The following is a 17,936-nucleotide window of genomic DNA, read 5'->3' as shown; positions in this document are numbered from 1 at the left end:
TATATTTGCCTCAACACTACCCTGCCATGCGTTGACGTGCCACGACTGATTACGCTCATCTCTCCCTCCGTGCTTCCGTAGAAGGCGATTCCATCTCTCCGTTATGAGACGCAACATTAGTGTCAGGACTGAGCAGCGCGAGTGGGAGTCGGGCAGCGTGACTCCACGAGGGACTGGAAGTGCTATAGCATTGAGACGTGTCCCCTTGTTGTGTGAGACAGAGTTAGCCTTGTGAAAACTGCATGTAAAACAAAAGGCTCACAGCAGCATAGCTGCTGTCTGGACTGGGAGACGCTAGAGGCTTTCACAGCAGCATCATTACTGCCAAGAATCCAACCGGCTACCCTCGAGGCTTACCATAGATTTGTTCTCAGCATTTTATTTTTCAATATTTGAAATGAATGTTCGCCAGGTTCCACCGTGTGCTCATTTTAATTTGTACCTTTTGAGAAGAGCTTGCAGGCAATAAAATTTATCCAAAGAGCCAATCTTTTTTTTCCTTATTACTAACTTGCAATTTTCAACACTGAAGCACATTAAAAAACAAAACAAAAAAAAACATCCCTTCTCTTTTTTTGGGAAATCAGGACATTTTAAACAAGGTCTCGGACAGAGTCCTGACCACTTGCCTCAGGCTGGTCAGTGATCTTTACCAAAGTTTTTGCCCGAACGCCCAAACCCATCAATGAGTCTCGAGTGAGATTCCATGACACCAATACCAATTAGAGCGAGAGCAGACCTTTACTTAAGTGATGTTCAAACAGCATATCTGGCCCCGTAAAAAGTCCCCATTACTCCGGTGGCGTGTTTTCCTTTACGCTGGTCGCGCTCAACGACCGGAGCTCATTCCTTCACGGCCTTGGCTTGATGACGTGTTTTTCATTAAGCTGAGTGGATTTTTAAATGTCAAGGTTGATGTTTCAAGAGCTTTAATGGGTTATGATTTCTTATGGTAAGTGGCCCTCGTTCACCCCCCGTAGTAGATTATAATTCCATTTTCATGTTCATTTCTGTGGCGCGTGCAACGCTGGACGTTGATTGTGTTCATTCACATTAAATTTAAACAATTTTTCTCTGCAGACTTGGTTGTTGAAAGGAAAACAAAACGACTTCAAAATTGTATGGTTTTGCAAACTGGAGTCCGCCTTATTAAAAAAAAAGAAAAAGTAGAATAAATGAAAAAAATACTATTCACACATTCACATTTTGGCTAAAACTTATCTGGAATTTCTAATTTGCAAAGCATTATGGTTAGTACTCATAGTAGTAGTCGCAATTCAACTCTTCTGGTTGTGTGGTCAAGGTAAAAAATAATGTCATCTGACTTTGTCTTGAAAGAAAATTCAGAGGTATCTGTCTGTGAAAAACACAAAATAAATAAATAACACCAAGCAAGGCTGGGGAAAATAGGTCCTTGGAAAATGTATTTAATTATGTCCACATTGTGCTTTTGCCATACGGGAGCGGCGACGCTGTCTGTGTAAACTGTTAGTTTTGAACACATCGTCGATACCGTGTGTATTGCCCGGTGCACTCCTGAGGCTGGGAGACGTGTCCCCAGACAGCAGGCGCAGGATGGAGTGCTGTGGGGATGAGCGCTGTGCGTTCTGTCTTTGCGAGTCACTAATTAGTCCCATTTGCAGCACAAGACGAGGCCATTGCGGAGGGTGACTTTGACAAAGTGCCTGGGCTGGGAGACACTCTGAGCTCCAAACTGCAATGCTGCAACAGCGATTAAGTGGCAGAGGGCTAATAGTCGGGGGAGGATGCGTGTGACCCGGTGTTAGGTGGGGGAGCATTCCGGCTTTCTTGCATCTAACAAGTCTTTTTTACCCTGGTTCTTAATCCCAAATTGAATTGACAAGGTGCCCTTGGGGAAAAGTGCTTAATCTTGAATAGCTCCAATAACGCTCAAGTAATGCGCACAGCTGGCAGAAATACATAGGGCGCTGTGTCGTAAGGTGCTCGTGCAAAAGACAGCATTCGCAACGACTATTGATTGATGGAGCGCGGTTTAGTTTGAAGGTGACGGCGAAATTATGATGTTGTTAAATGGCTGCGTTCTAATTGACGCCGTGCTCGGGGAGATTAAAACAGCTGCCGCCGGGGTTCGCACAACACCTTGGCGATATGGCGAGGCCCCCAGAGACAATTACCGGCGCACATTAGCGGCGCCGAGCGGGCATGCTCACGGAACCCAATGGCTGCTATAATAGCAGTAGAATTTAGTTTGGGGGGAAAAATAGCAGTTGGCTAAATGAGGGGATTGATTGCACTGGAAGGGGGTTTAAGACAAGCCTTACCTTTCAAAGCTCTACAATGTAATTGAAAGGTTAATCGTCTTTACCTTTATAGAAATATTATTTTGAAAAAACAAGCAGGCCTTGTTTGGATTGTCTCACACAGAGGTCAAATGTGGATGTTCACACCTTGTGTTTCCTTTTTTTTCCTTCTTGTTTACCCACTTTGTAGCGCTGCCGCCACCAGCCTGCCCTGTCTCTTTTTTGTGGCGTATGCGCCAAATTGAGAACATTACAGCTGAAGGCTAGATATAAATCTGGCTGCCTCCTGTAATATTGAGTGTGGATGGAGGGAGAGGGAGAGGTGAGAGAGGTGAGGGTACAATTTTTCCGTCCTGATCAAAAGCACTCGTGCAACCTGGATGTGGCCACACACTCTCCCCCTCTTGCCTGGCATGAAAAATGAATAGTTGCTCCATACCATGTTTGATGTAAGGATAGACTTGAATCACATTTGGCTCTTTTTGTATTACGGGTGGTTTTATGTCGCCCTCTTTCTCGAGCAATCCTTGGGTAGACACAGCCACCTGTGATTAGACTACGCTGCTTAAATGTCAGCGTGTAATAAACTACCCGAGTGGAAGGTTTAATCCCTTGTTTGTACGGCCCGTTTTCTTTTTGTGTTGGGGATCTGTCGTGTGTAAGTGGACCGCCTGAGGCTGGAGCAAATCACATACTGCACCCTTCATGTTTAAGTGTCCGCCACCTTCATCAGAACCTCCCCAGTAGCAGCACAAGGGGAGGAAAAAAAGCAAAAAAAAAAAAAAAGCCAGAGGGTTCCGGGGCAAAGTCTGCTCTTTTTTATTTCCTCTTCCCTGAGACAAATGTCAAGTATCTCGGCTTTAGCGGGAAGAGCGCGGCCCACCCGTCTGCCGCCAGTGCTTGGGAGACAGCTAGATGAATGCGCGGCTACGACGCGTCTGGCTCACACCGGAGGCACAGAGTCACGGCGTAATGCGGGGCCGTGCTGCGATGGCGACAGAAGGATTTTAATCATCGCTACTCCCCAGGAATGACACCAGCGCCACACGGGGGGACAGAGATAGAGAGCAATGAATGGAGGGCGGGGAGCGGAGGGAGAGGGGGAGGAAAGGGGTGACGTTGGTACCCAGCAGACAAACAACAGTCCTGCCACATTGCTCGGTGGATTAGCAGTGCAGCTCAGTCAGACATTGTCTGCATGTGCTTGCGGCCAGGCAGGAGGAGGCTCTTTTTTAGTTTTTCTATTTCGTCCAGGATGGAATCGGTATTTCCTGCATCATTAACCACAGCCTATTCTCTTTATCTCCAACCTAGCAAGCGGATATTCGATGAGTACCTCACCTGCTCATCTGAGACCCTGTATTCTACCACCTATAGATTAAACCAGCTGATGAGTAATTTTTTTTAAGAAGAAGAACGACAGGTTTTTCCACATGCATGTTTTTTTGATTCTACAGATATTGATTCAAATCACATTGGTTAAAATCACATTATGAATGGGGGGAATCATTTATAAATGTGTGGGGGGGTGGGGGCTCGGGGGGCTTCACTGTATTGTTAATCTATTAGTGAAACGCATATGGTATCAGACACATTGGTGAAAACTCACAGCAAGAGATGCAAATTTACAAATTATGACTTTAAAATTCCATTGGAAATTTCTGTTATTTTCTGCAGTATTCATGTATTCAATTGTAATTCTGCCTGGGACCGGTGAGACTGACACAATACTGAGGCAAACAATAACTAAAAACAATAAACGCTTGGTTAGTGGGAGTCTTCACTCTCCCACTGCCGGCACAATCTGAAAATGTTTTTGCAGTTTACTTTGTCTCTCTGGAGACATCCACCGCACAGTCTACTTTTTTTTTTTATTATTATTATTTACGGCACCACCATTACCCGGCTTCCTCTGCCGCCGTTACTTCTCTTGAGTTTTTAAAGGAGGCTTCCTTTCAAGTCTAGACATGCACACGTTGTTCCCGCGGCGATGGCCGTGCGGATCCGAGAAAAAGCCAAGTTTGGTTTTTGTTTGTTGCGTAGCTGGTAATAAGGGAGCCGGCGCTGAGTTGGAAGGCCCAGCGTAACCCTTTATGATGCAGGGGAACAAAGGGGAGAGGGGTAGAGGGGTCACAGGTGTCACTGAAGCCAGCGCCGGAGCAATGCCGATGCTGTGTAATTGGCTGGAAGGTTATATACACCGTGGGGTAGCCGGCTGAAGGTGTGATGAATGAGCCGAACGGGGGCTGGATCCAGCGGGATAAATGGAGCAGATGGGTGAATGTCCGTGGTGTATAGTCAGTGAATCCCTCGCATTAAAGCATTGAAGAAACAGATGACGCGCCTTGACATGGTTGTTGTTGGGGGCATCTCAGGTACAGTGAGGCAGTTTCCTCTGGGCTTCATTATTTTTTGTTGCGGGACAAAAATAGCGCGTTTGTTCCAGCACGGGCGGAGAGATTATCATTTTATTGACCCGCTGCCGTCGTCTCGCCATGAGCACGCTGGCAGGGACTGTTGGAGAAATGAGGTGAAGCGCTACAATAACTTAGGTAGCCCAGGCATTAAGCAGGAGCAGCCGCTAAGAGTTTATAGCCGCAGGGGTGGTGATGACATTAATAAAAGATGGCAGCGAGAAAGACAGAAATTAAACACTTAATGGCATTGTTTATTTTTAAAAGGAGACGGCTTAATGGTCAAGTGGCAGCTTCAGTGTTCTAAAGTCCTTCCAACCCACTTTTTCTGTTTGTCTTTCCTGCTTTGTTCTCAGATTGATTGTAATTATAGTTCCTGTTTGTGTACATAAAAGGCAGTACCTGGATTTGTACTAGTGGGGAACAGGAAGAGATGTACCTCTACTGCCTCAAACTGGGGCACAGCTGACTTTTATTTTTTTTTTAGCTGAATATAGTGCAAAAGAAAAAAGCAGCAGATTTCTTTCCTTCTGAGAGTTGGGCGTCCGTTCCATGTATTTCCGTTTAATGTAAAGGATTATGAGTTTATTTTTAATTTTTTTTATTATTATTCTTCAGGTGCCAAATCAAAGCCGGAGCTTCTCTCTGATCTGCTCCATCAGGCTGTGAATGTGATGGAGCAGCTAAAAACGATTAATTTATTCAGGAACAGTGCACTGCGGCTTTGTAGGGTTCGTAATGAGTAATCTCTCATGTTCTGTAGGAATTTTTAATAAGTGCCATTTAATGAATGAAACACATTGTGTGGTAAGTCATTAACTTTGGAGGCAACAGTGATTGCTTTTGAAGGATTAGGACCCTTTTCTTTGCATTTCAATGTCTGTGGGTACTCTTTTTTTATTTCCTGGAATTATCTTTTTTTTCAGTCGAGATAAAAATGAGATGGCAAAAAGTCTAAAATGAAAAGCCTGTACATCTCCACGGTTTTCAGTCTTGTGTTCGTATAGGCCAAGTGTGAATATGGAAGCTAAGACACGGGCATTATGCGTTCCTCAACATACTTAATATATAATCTATTTATTCTTTATTCTAGTGCTGTCAGATTCATTTTTCCTCCTCCTCTTTCTTCTTCTTCATCCCAGGCGTGATCAGAACAGCTCTTCCCAACATGGACCGGGAGACGCGCGACCAGTATGTCCTGGTCATCCAGGCCAAAGACATGGTGGGCCAGATGGGAGGCCTCTCCGGCACCACCTCTGTCACTGTCACACTAACAGATGTCAATGACAACCCACCTCGTTTCACTCACAGTAAGAGTCCGCTCCTGATTTTTCTCGTCACCCCCAAAATATGTACGAATTAACCGACAGTCACTTCAGCACATTGAATGTTTGACAGCTGTGATGTGACACAAGTAGCTGTTTTGTTTTGTTTTTTTATGGTTCAGGAAATTAGTTTCACTGAAATTAGGGAAACTCTGTGTTGTCCATTTCAGAAACGTGGCAACCTAAAGTCTGTCACTACACTACCTCAATCCAACTAAAAATATTTTGAATCATTTTTTTCACACCCTGTCTGGTATGAAAATAGAACTCTTTTTCTTTTCTTTCTTTGTCATAATCTATTCCACTTCTGCATAGCTGACCTTATCTGTCCATAACGTCAACCTTCATCAACATGCTCTTAAATTCCAGTGTAGGCCCTTGAAAAAAAAAAAAAAATGGAAGCTAAATTTCATACAACATTGGCCACTGTCTGCAGAGCCGTCAGACATAATCTGTCACCATCGCGTTACAGATGAAGGCACCGTCGGCACCACTCAGTAGCCCAGTAACGACGCATTATTCACAATTTATGTGTTCTGCCTTTATTCTCTGAAGTACAACAGCTGCAGCTGGGTTTTTATATTGTCAACTAATAATTACCACAGTTCACCTGTGGCCATGCCGCCATCTGTCTTTGACTTTTTGGACTTTCCTTTCCCTCTTTAAAACATTGACATCCCTGCAAGGTGTGCACCCTGCTGCTCGCTCTTCATTGGAACTGGGGGAAACTTTTCCCTTGGATTTCCAGATCAATCAGCCGCCGCTTTTTTTTTCTTCTTCCTGTTGTTGTTGTCAGCCTATTTCATGGGCTGCTAATAGGTTCCTCGCCAAGCTTTCAAATTCAAAGGCATGCAGTGCTTCTCATGATAATCCGAAGCGCCGGCAAAACGGTTTACTACTGATATCTCGGCCACTGTCTGGCTGGCGAGCTCGCCACGGGGACTGCCATGAAGGTAGAGTCAATTTGCAGGCCCCTGGGGGGAGAGGAGGGTTCAGTTCGCCCAACGAGTCATCAGTGGCGTTTTAACCCAGTGCTGTCACACTGGGAAGAAAGAGACTTTGCTGGGGTTTTTGGGGTTGGGCTCTTGCTGTCTCACTCCCAGGGTCATGGGTCAGAATCAATCGAGCGCACTGGAGCATCAGACCATTGCAGGAAGTCACCCAGCTACAGCTAGTACTCGAGAGGAACAAGGCAAGGGAGCCAAGGTTAGCCGCAGGAGAGGACGGCCGGTGGGGGAGGATGCAGAGGAGAGGAGGGCAGAGCGAGGTGCGGGGGCAAAGTGAAGGCGGGAAAGCAATTCTTTGGTCCTTTAAGGAGCTGCTATTCCACGCCAAATTAAAAAGCCATTACAAAGATTACATGGCGGCAAACAATGTCAGGCAGATTAGCATTTAGACAGTGGCTGAGGGAGACACTGCGAGGAACGCGGAAAGGTCTGGTAATGAGCTCTGCCACGGTGATTGGAGAGATGATTATGAATATGATTCCCTTTTTTTTTTATTCCTGTAAGAGTACTTTAAATCCAAAGGGTCACACAAAAGCTCAAAGAACACAATAGAGTTTGAGAGTAATAGAATCTTCAAGTGGACATTTCATCCTGTAAAAAGGTACCAAAGGGAGCCACACTTGACTCATCTTCCCCCTCCCCCCCCCACCTCTTTATTTTTTGCTGCAGCAGATAAAACATTTCTCCTGTTAGGCAGTTTTGTATTTCGCAAAATGTATTTTTCCTGTTGTAACACTCGCAGGAGCGCCACAACAAATTAGTCTGCGCCTTCCTAATTGCATATTGCACTTTTTTTTCCCCCTCCCTTTGCTTTCCGGTGTTTCAGTATCTTGCAGCTTTATCGTTGTTTGTGAGTTGCTGTCAGTCTTTGTTATGCAACATGATTTTTTTTTTTGAAAAACCACATAGCCGTATCAAAGCTGAAGGGCTGCAGCAAAAAAATACATAAATAAAAAGGCAGAATGGCTTGAAGGTGAGTTGGTGCTGAACATCCATTGCTACAGTCTCCTTCTGTCCGTCATTTTTCAGAGAGCTATCAGTACACTGTGCTGGAGTCCCTGCCAGTGCGGTCGGTGGTGGCCAAGGTCAAAGCGGCTGATGCTGATATTGGCTCCAACGCGGAGATGGACTACAGGATCATGGACAGTGACGGGCCTGGCATGTTCAACATAACAACAGACGAAGATACGCAGGACGGAGTCATCATTCTTCTGAAGGTTATATATGTGTAGATACACACAATGCTGCGGCGTGCGCGTCTATTAACGCTCATCGCCTGTTTGCATTTGCACCTTTTTTCATCCTGATGTTCTGCGTCTGTGACGCTATGGATGTTTGTTATTTCAAGGGTAGAACGTACTGTACATGCTTCAATGTTTCAAAAACAAACAAACAAAAAAAAAACGCATCTATTTTCCATCACCACTTGTCCTGCACTGGGAACAAGTCACCATTTTATCACAGAGCCACACAGTGACAAACATCCACCCACACTCTCAACACGTCCCTCAGGACAGGAGAACCGGCGTGAACCTCTGCAGACGCAGGGAGAACATGCCATCTCCTTACAGGGTTGTTTGCAAATCAAAACTAACACTGATAACATAAATCTAAATTCATCTCATGCGTACATATGTAGCTGCTGCTCTTAGTTTAGATGCAACATCCTCTGGGACATTGTATTTTAAACTAGCGCCATATTGATCTGCCTTAGTTATCCCCAGGGTGACATTTAGTCATGAATTTCAATGCTACTTTGCAGGAGAGCATTGATTTGACTCTCTTCTTCGTTAGTGCCATGCTAATCTTGTAATTGTCTGGTGCAAACAAATACCCAAGCAAACTTAAATTACCGTCACCCACTTAAAGAAAATTACTAGTGTTCAACAGCATTTATTTTTTTTATTTTTAATTTGAACAGAGCAGCTGCAGCAATATCAAAGCAGCAGGTCGGGTTGTAGGGTGTAACCCCGTCTCTGCCCGGAATAGCTGGGAAAAGGCTCCAGCATCCTAGCAGTACCGAGTTCAGGAGAAGCAGTGATAGAAAACAGTGATCAGAATTAGATCAAGCCATTAGCATCTACGGACTGAAAACACACTGCCATCCATCAAGACCTCACCATCGTCGCTGATGAATCGACCTTCCCTTCTCCTCCGTTTCTGTCCCTTCCAGCCTCTGGACTTTGAAACCAAGAGCAGCTTCTCGCTGAGAATCGAGGCCACAAACAGGAACATTGACTCCAACTTTTTGAGCGTGGGGCCCTTCAGTGACACGACATCCATTAAGGTGACGGTGAAAGATGTGAACGAGCCACCCATCTTCTCCGTGCCACTCAACGAGATGGTGGTTTCAGAGGACGCCCGAGTGGGCACCTCCATCGGCCGGGTCTCTGCTCACGACCCAGACACCTCCAACAACGGCATCAGGTACACAACTCCCTTACATGTTAGAAGTCCTCATTTTTTGTGACCAAAGGCGTAATTACATTAAATACGCACAGTACCTGGTGTTACGCAGTGTAATCGTTGTGGATATTTTTTTAAAGGTGTCAACTGACATTTTTTTATTCTGAATATGCGTTGATTTCTTGGGTATTTATTTTGCTATTGTGTTTGTCACCTCAAGGACTTCACTTCTTCTCAGCGCCGGTGTAGTGTGACAATAAAATCTCCTGCAAATTACCAGCCTTTTGAAAGAGCTCTTTATCAAACCCTTAATCAGAAAAGTTTCTAGTCCCTATGATTATTTGTTTATGAGCAGATCGATCCTTTCAACAGCCACCCACACACATGCAGGAAAAGTAGATGCCGTCAAGGTCCCGAGGTGGCGGTGGCAAAGACAATGCCAGATGGTGGCAGGGCTTCGGAGTGCAACATCTGCACTACCCAAATGCCATCCTTGAACAAGAGAAGGGCGTCGAGATTCAGCACTCTCCCGCTGCATTTGCATTAATTGAATGGATATTGTACGGTATTCACGCGTGGTCTGTTTGGATTGTTAGCAGTCTTAATCAGAAAAAAAATCAAATTAATCTGCCTTTGTAGCTGTAAATTGCCTCTTTTGGCTCCCTCGACTGTTATCTGTGCGGGCAATATTTTTCACCGCATCTGTTGAAATTAAAAAATATTGTGGAACTAATGCAGCCACAAGAGTCAAATTATGCTGCAATAATACCCTTTGGTAGTACGCTAATTTAAGTTGTAATTCTCCGCAGCAGTACAAATTGCGGTGAATTGAATTGACGTGAGCAGTGTTTGTGCACTGGGAGACGAGCACCACTTTAGTCCCGTTCCCTCCGCACAACCCCGCTTTTAAAAGGGCTCACACACAAAGAGATTTCTGGTGTCAAATCCACTTTAACACACCCTTTTTCTTTTTTAACTAAGATATACCACTGGAGCTTAAATAAATACGTTTACTTTACACAAGGTCAAGTAAAGTTCCCTGGGTATGAATTGAAAATCTGTCTGTTTCATAGATTGATTGGGGGCAGAAAAACCACTGTAATAGTAATTTTCTCACAAGCAAAATGTCAAATCAATAACGCTGCCCTCAAGACGTTTTTTTTTTAAAGAGTGCGGTCCTTCTGTGTGTGTGTGTGTGTGTTTGTGTTTGTGTTGCTCTGTTACTCCAGGTACTCCATTGACAGGAACACAGACTTGGAGCGGTTCTTTAACGTGGACGCTCACAGCGGCGTCATCAGCACAGCCAAGCCTCTGGACCGAGAGGCCAACTCGGTCCACAACCTCACCATCTTCGCCATTGAGATCCGTAAGTTACAAAGCTAGCAGTCAAAGACCTGGGCACTACGTTCAGTTTTTTTTTTACTGGAATTTAAAACAATTGTGTTAGAAATTATAATCCTCTTTAATCCTGTAATCCCTCATGTGAGTCTGAGAGCCATTGTTTGAATGAACTAGACAGACTCGAACATATTGAAGCCACTGAAGCGCCTGTTCTGGTCTTAATTTCACTTTGCCCTGCGCTACGGACATTACGCATACTAGAGTTGTGGGGCTGTCAAAGTATTTTACATCACATTCAGTGCAGTTGTTTGACCCCGACGAGTCCCCCCGACTGTGGGAATGAGACGCCGAGTGAGGGTCGGCCGTCTCGCCCAGGGGTGACGTATTTAAATTGGATGTGAAAAAGCGCCGGCTGCCTTTTGTTCAGCTGCCGACGGTTCAGGAGACTTTTTTTTTTTTTTTGGTTTGTTTGTCTTCTCCTGCAATTCCCTCTTTCCCTGTGTCGCTTCGCAAACACAATGGACAACAGCCATCAGAGGACAATTTGCTGAGATCTCAAGACAGCTGCGTCACATCAGTGCAAAGGCGCGGGGGGGAAAACAGCAAACAACTATTCTTTCACGCCGTCAGATCAAACGCTGCAAAATCCTTTTACCACTTTTTGCTTCAAAGGTGCGTTTTTGTTCACCCAGCCGCCGACACACCTGGTGCTCAGTTGGTTCCTCGGCGAGAGCTCTTGCCTTGCATAGTGGCAAAGAGAAAAGACGTGTATGATAATAATAGCCATATGAGATGGTGCAAGAGCTCTTCATGCACGAGGGGCCGGCATCTAACACACAAGCGACACTGTGGCACTGCTGGCAGAAAACAAAATCTTTTGAGTTTGTGAATTGATTTGAAAAAAAACAACAAACAATGACAAAAGACAAGCTGCATTGCGCCTTTCTGCCAGTATTTATAGTAAATGGGCTCTGAAATAGTTCTGGGCTGCTGTGCGTTCAAGCCGGAGACACTCATATTTTGTCAGCGCCGCCCCAAACCGACCGGGCCACTGATGTGACGTCTGTGGCCCGAGGAGCCGCGTGTCCTTTTTGTCGCCGTCAAATCAGCCGGCCAGAATGTCAGCGCGTCATCTGTGGCCGGCACGGAGGCGACGCCAAGCCAAATCAGCGTCTTGCGCTCATACGTGGCCATTTAGCCATCAGTTTGTGTCAGGCGAACAGAGGCGTGAAGCTTGCAGCGCGTTGCCCACGACGACAACGACGACCGCGAACCCGACAAGAGCTGGAGTGGAGGGCACGACTGGTTTGACAGGATACATGAGAAAAAAATCAATAATTTGCCAAAGTGCCCTACATGTCACACATTGCGCACAGTTTGATCATTTGCGCGTTATTTTCCATTCAGACGGTCACAGGATCAAGTAGAGTCCGATTTCATGAATTTCACATCCCCAGGCAATTTGGACCAGATGTGGTGAAACTTTTCTCTTTGCACTCTGAGAGAAAAGTTTCTTGCTTTTCACTTCCAAAGATTTCATGTGATGGGTAAATCTACTCTGAATTCGTATCCTAGATTTTTTTTTTTTTTCCGCAACATGATCTCCCTTTCTTCTTTCAGAGGACCCGGCCCAGATTGGAAAAGGTATCTCCCTCATCACTGTGCTGGACATCAATGATAATGCCCCAGAATTTGCCATCGACTATGAAACCCTCCTGTGTGAAAACACCCTGCCTGGTCAGGTAAGCCCCCTCCCACTAGTTTTTCCTTCTTCAGTCAAACCTCAGCTTCTCTTTCTCTTTACCTGGATGTTTACTCACAAAGACAACCCACTGACTATGATAACCATGATAAAATCTTTATATTTTGCACCTGAAAGAAGTTCAGGGAGCGAGCATGTCTGCCTCACAGCTGGAGGTCATTCTCCAAGGCATCATTAGTGTGAGTCACATCCCAGAGACCTAATAGCGTGTACGGCAGGTGCTATCCTTCATTAGACATATTGCTTTCATTCCATTCTGTCTATGCCAGTTTAATGACAGCGTTTGACTCCATCTGTGGCTGTAATCCACAGCAATATTCATGGTGCAAGACAGTGTCTCATGCTGAGACGACCTCGTGCTCCGTCACAGTCGGACTGTTTGTTTTGAAAACCTGTCTAATTAGACGGTAAGGTGCAAAAAAAGAACATTTAAGTTGTGAGAGAATATCTCACCATATCAAACAAACAGGAGCTATTTCGAGACTGTGTCCAAGTATATTGGAAAAGGAAATTTGGCCTTATTGCTTAACGACTTGTGCGTCTGTGTTGGCGGTGATTTATCTGCTCCTGGCATTTGGAAAATACAATCGTAGGCAGAGGGTAAAGGAGGTGTGGAGACTTGAAAACATCCAATTGATCAGAATGATGCATTGTGTTTGAAATGGCTATTAGGGCCTTTTTAAATATGCTATTTGCATTCATATTTTAAAGTTATTTGTCAAACTGCTTTTTTTTTTGCAGGGTTGAGTGAAAATAGCAAATGAATGAATTGGCAAAACACAAAACAGTATAATTCATGTGCGAGTTATATAGAGAGAGGTAACGGAGCTTTGCAAAGGGATTTTACTTCTTTCTTTTCTGTTCTTGCATTATTCTCAAATATTGAAATTAATTTTTGAGGTGGTTTTGATGTGATAGTGCAGGGGATTCAAGGATAACAGGGACAGTGTCAAATTGGAACACTGTTACAGCAAAAATAATCAGATTAAACTTGGAGCTGATGTCACATCCAGCAGCTTTAATCAAGAGTTGCACAATGAAAAAATAAACAGAAGAAGGGAGAGAGGTTTGGTCTCAGCTTAGAATCAAACTGCTCCACTTATCTCCCTCCAAGACTTTTGATTGAACACAGCTATTGTATAATTGACTGCCCCAGTGTCCTCTGTTCTTCTCCAGTCCCACATCTGCGTCTCATCAAATTCCTGATCTGACTTGATATGAGTAGATGTCCACATCAGTACTGTGTGGCTGTTGCGTCGGTTGTAAAACAGCTTCCAGTCAGTCAGCCTGGTCATAAAAATTATCACCCTGATTAACACCTAAGGAGGTGCTGATAGAAAAAGTAATACATCATTGATGAGGGAAATATTAATTGCATCACCTGCGGCCATCCCACCGAAGCAGAGTTAGTTAAGGGTCTCAAGTGCATTTCCGCACAGCCGCGTGGATTCATTGATTATTCAAACACCCCAGCACACTTCGAAAGCTGCTTGCACAACAATGTTGTGTACTGCTGATTTGTTCTCTTGTCTGTCTGAAAGGTCATGCACAGTCCAGGTTTGGCGTGCGGAAAAACTTCCGTTGAATTCCAAGTCCTCTTGAGCATCGAAGGTCATAACCAAGTGGTTTTGCTGCTCTCGTAAGCAGCTTTATTTGTGAGATTACTTTAGCATGGAGCGAATGCAACAAAACTTGGACACAAGAAAAATGCAAGAGTAAATTTGTGAACCAACTTCCATTAAGTGATCATGATGGCACAGTTGTCCCCCTGAAAACTAGTGAAATGAACGCGAACGACCCGCTTCACTGACTCCTGCCATTCACGTTGAGGATACTGAATGGAACGTCCTTGAAGATGAAGCACCTAACAAGCGCACTGCACCAAACATGTAAAAAATTGTATACATTTTGTATATTTTCTATCAATGGTCCTTCACTCAAGGTCTCAATGTTGTTGGAGCCTGTCTCAAAAATCTCAGAGTGAAAGTGTGGTGTGCACAAGTGAGGGGGGGTACAAAACACTCTTGAATTCACACAATTTGGAGTTGTCAATTAGCCTATAGTGAATGTCCCTTAGAAGTGGAGCAGTCAGCACGGTGGAGACAAGTACATTGGGTACATGTGCAAAGAAGTCCCTGAGTAAGTCTGTAAGACGCCAGCAGGAGAACGAGGGGGTGGGAGGCTGGCAGGCTGGGACAGCGGTGGGAGCTGCGCACTGATCAAAGACTGCTGGCGGCGATGTGTCACCCACAGGCAGACAGAGATTCCAGAGGTTGTGCTGCTGTAGGTCACTTCCCCACTTTGCAGGTCAAAGCCCTTCATTCTGCCTATTCTGCCACAGGACTCCGTGTCAGATTAGCTCTTTGTTGACCATCAGCTGGTCAATAAGCCAGCAGGTGTTTGTACGTCGGAGCATCCAAAGCTATGGATTTCTTTACGGGGGCCCAAGACCACATCGCATTTCAAATGACTGTCGTGTTGGTTTGTGACACACAGGTTTTGAGATTTGCATACTATATTCAAGTGACCAAACTGCGCTGCACTTTTGGAACTGTCTCCCTAAGCTTGTCTCTTTTTTTTCTAACCCCCTTGCTAACTTTCCCCCCCCCCATATGACTTTACGTCAATGTTTAATGACGATGTTGCAACATATGAAGCTCCCGCCTGCCCTATTGCCTTTGCGTCTTTATGGGCTGCAGGCGAAGTATTTGATGACGTCTGAAGGCAGAGCTGAACTTCAGAGTCCTGACCAGCCATTTGAAGTGGAGGACACTAGAAATCAAAGTCCATTCAGATTTTGCTCTGTTAAACAGTAGAGTCAGCGGTTCTCTTTGTTCTAGAGACAGATGATTCGTTAAAAAAAAAAAAGTAAGAAAATTATTTTTTGACGATAGTTTTATGCTCGGGCTGCTCTCTCTGTCTGTCTTCCATTCTTGAGCCACAGACTGAGTTTGTGTGAAAATAAAATGACAGAAAACAGAAAGTTTGGTAACAAGAAAATCATCCACCACCTCCGAGCTTCAGTATTTAAATCTGAATAACTTTCAGCCACACACAACTTTGTGTGGGCTGGGGAAGACGAGGCCTTTGGCACTTTAACCTACATCTCGGCTTTGTGCGAATAGCAGAGTGGGAGTTTACATTTCAAACAAGTCCAAATCAGTGATGTCAACGCCGTCCTTCATATCACATTTGCCCAGCAAATACTCCTTGCAGCTACAGCCAATGATGGAAGTCAAATTATTTTTTGTACATAAATCAGTGCATTGAACCAAAGCGCAGCTGAAATGTCAGAATTACAGGTAATGACAACTGTTTTTCCAGAGTATGAATTATAAAGGTTACAAATCTTTTATTCATAGTTGGGATGCCTGAAAAAAAAAAACTGGCAACTTTCCTCCTCGCTGTAACTACAGCGTGAACCCTGTCAAATTGTGTTGTGGCCTCGGATTTGGTGTGAACGCAGCCTTGTTTTATTTTAGGTGGCAACAGTCTTGCCAAGAGCCCATCATTTTATTAGTCTGGCCGTGAGCAGAGGCCACAATCAAATCTAGTTTTTACTATTGTACACCCACAAACAGAGGCTGCACGGAGGAACTGTTTTAGCCCTGCTGTCAGTTTTACTCTGCTGCTGCTCTTCTTTTGTTCCAGAGAAACCAAAACACTCAACCCAAGTGGCGCTTGCCATTTATTTTTTAAAGGCAAATATAGATTATTTACCGAAAAAAAACGCAGTCCTGGGAAGTTTGTTTTTCGAAATAACGGGGGAAAATATCACAGGATTTGCCAGAACCGCCTGCGTGGCTCTGAAGCACACATTTACTAACGGGGAGCTGCAGGAGTGAAATAACCTGCACATTTTTAAAGGGCTAATTATGAATGTCGAGTGACACTAACTGCGTCCCTGCAGAGACGCCACTTGTAACGGATCAGCAGCGTGTCTGTCTTCTGCCATAATATTAATTGATGCTATGATGGGGTTGGTGGAGGGCAGAGCCAGAGGTGGCAATGGAGAGGGGTCATGTTGTACAATCACTACGGTGTCGCCATTTCATACATGAGTGGAATTGGCAATCTGCTGCTGCTCCTGCTTTCCCACATCTTTTCCCCACCCGCCGCTGGAACGGCTTTTTAAATGTTTCTTACGGCGGCGTCACGCCAGGCCGCTTGTTTCCGAGTCGAGCCGCAGCGTGAGCACAAGTGCGACCGCTGTGTTTCGTTTGTCAAAGGTCTGCTGTCCTTACGAACCACTGATTTGACCACAAAAACCACAAAAAAACTAATTGCAGCAGTCATGACCATAAAACAAATTATTATATGTCTGATGTTTCCTGTCTCTTCAAGATGTCAAATTTCAATGCCGGTCAAGAAGATTTTAAGTGTCTTGATCTTTCATTTCCCTCTTATTTAATCTTTTTTCTATTTTCTCTCTATTCCATCACAACAAACTCTCATGCTCGGTCTTCCGCTTCCCCAAAACGTCACATCAATCACGCAAATGGCAGCAAAAACAACAGCAACAAAAAAGATCCAGACGCCAGCAGTCTTTACATGTATCTTTCATCAGTTTAATATTAGCCGTTAGGTGTTTCATCAGGGTGCTGACAACAGATTTGTTAAGGTGTAAGTAACTCTGTGATTGTTGTTTGCACTGCAAAAAAAAAAAAAAAAAAAAAAACTTGACCAAGAGATCAGAAGTCCAGGCTTCTTCGACGTATTCTGCTTATTTTTGGCAAAAGTGGTGAACCTGTTTACCAAGTGTTGAAAAGAGGTGACGGGTTAGACGTACGTTCTAATTATCGGGAAAATCTGTGTGAGTGTGTGATGACAGCAGGGTGGGAAGTGTGAGTGGAGGCTGTTTGCTGGGTCTCACGTGAAGGCGATGTTTGGGGTGACGATATCAGCACGAGGGCGCAAAGCGAGGAGCTGTGAAAACACAGGACCACATCAACAAAAAATCAAAATGATCATATATTAATCTGGAGTGTCTGGTGGCGCGGCGTGGTGCATCTGGCTCAGCATCCGTCGTCCACAGCGGGATAATAAGATTACTGGACGCAACAAAGTGAGTCCATGTTGGAGCAGATTCCTGTTCCAGATCTGCTGTGAAGGAGGTGACATCATCCAGGATCAGTATCTTGTACCTTCACGTGATCAATCTCGTCTTCATGTATTGAAGGCATTATAGAGAAGAAGTATTCCTCATACCTCAGCTACTACCTATACTACTATACTGCCTGTTTATTCATCTTAGTCTGGAGTAGCTGCTGGCTGGCTGGTCAGACGTCGTCAATTTGCGGCGCACGTGCATGTGTGTCAGGTGCCCCTCTCAACAGCGTTGCACACCGCGAGTCCGCCGCAGTTATGCGACGCAAATGCGGCCGGTGGAGTCCGTCAAG

General features: G+C 44.8%; 1 protein-coding gene across 1 annotated transcript in view; it reads left to right on the top strand.

Moving 5' to 3' along the window:
- Window positions 1-17,936, top strand: part of LOC142902497 (cadherin-7-like) — a 67,237-nt gene that overhangs the window by 36,137 nt on the left and 13,164 nt on the right. The window contains exons 5-9 of the mRNA XM_076047625.1: window positions 5,839-6,006; window positions 8,058-8,245; window positions 9,202-9,455; window positions 10,664-10,800; window positions 12,396-12,517. Coding sequence (XP_075903740.1) covers window positions 5,839-6,006; window positions 8,058-8,245; window positions 9,202-9,455; window positions 10,664-10,800; window positions 12,396-12,517 — 869 coding nt within the window. The remainder of the gene's footprint in view (window positions 1-5,838; window positions 6,007-8,057; window positions 8,246-9,201; window positions 9,456-10,663; window positions 10,801-12,395; window positions 12,518-17,936) is intronic.

The sequence above is a fragment of the Nelusetta ayraudi genome, unplaced genomic scaffold (genome assembly GCF_046127955.1).
Source record: "Nelusetta ayraudi isolate G7.1 ecotype Tasmania unplaced genomic scaffold, CSIRO-AGI_Nayr_v1 ptg000094l, whole genome shotgun sequence".
Taxonomy (NCBI): Eukaryota; Metazoa; Chordata; class Actinopteri; order Tetraodontiformes; family Monacanthidae; genus Nelusetta; species Nelusetta ayraudi.
Note: the sequence above shows the minus strand (reverse complement) of the source record. Positions and strands in the feature narration are given on the sequence as shown.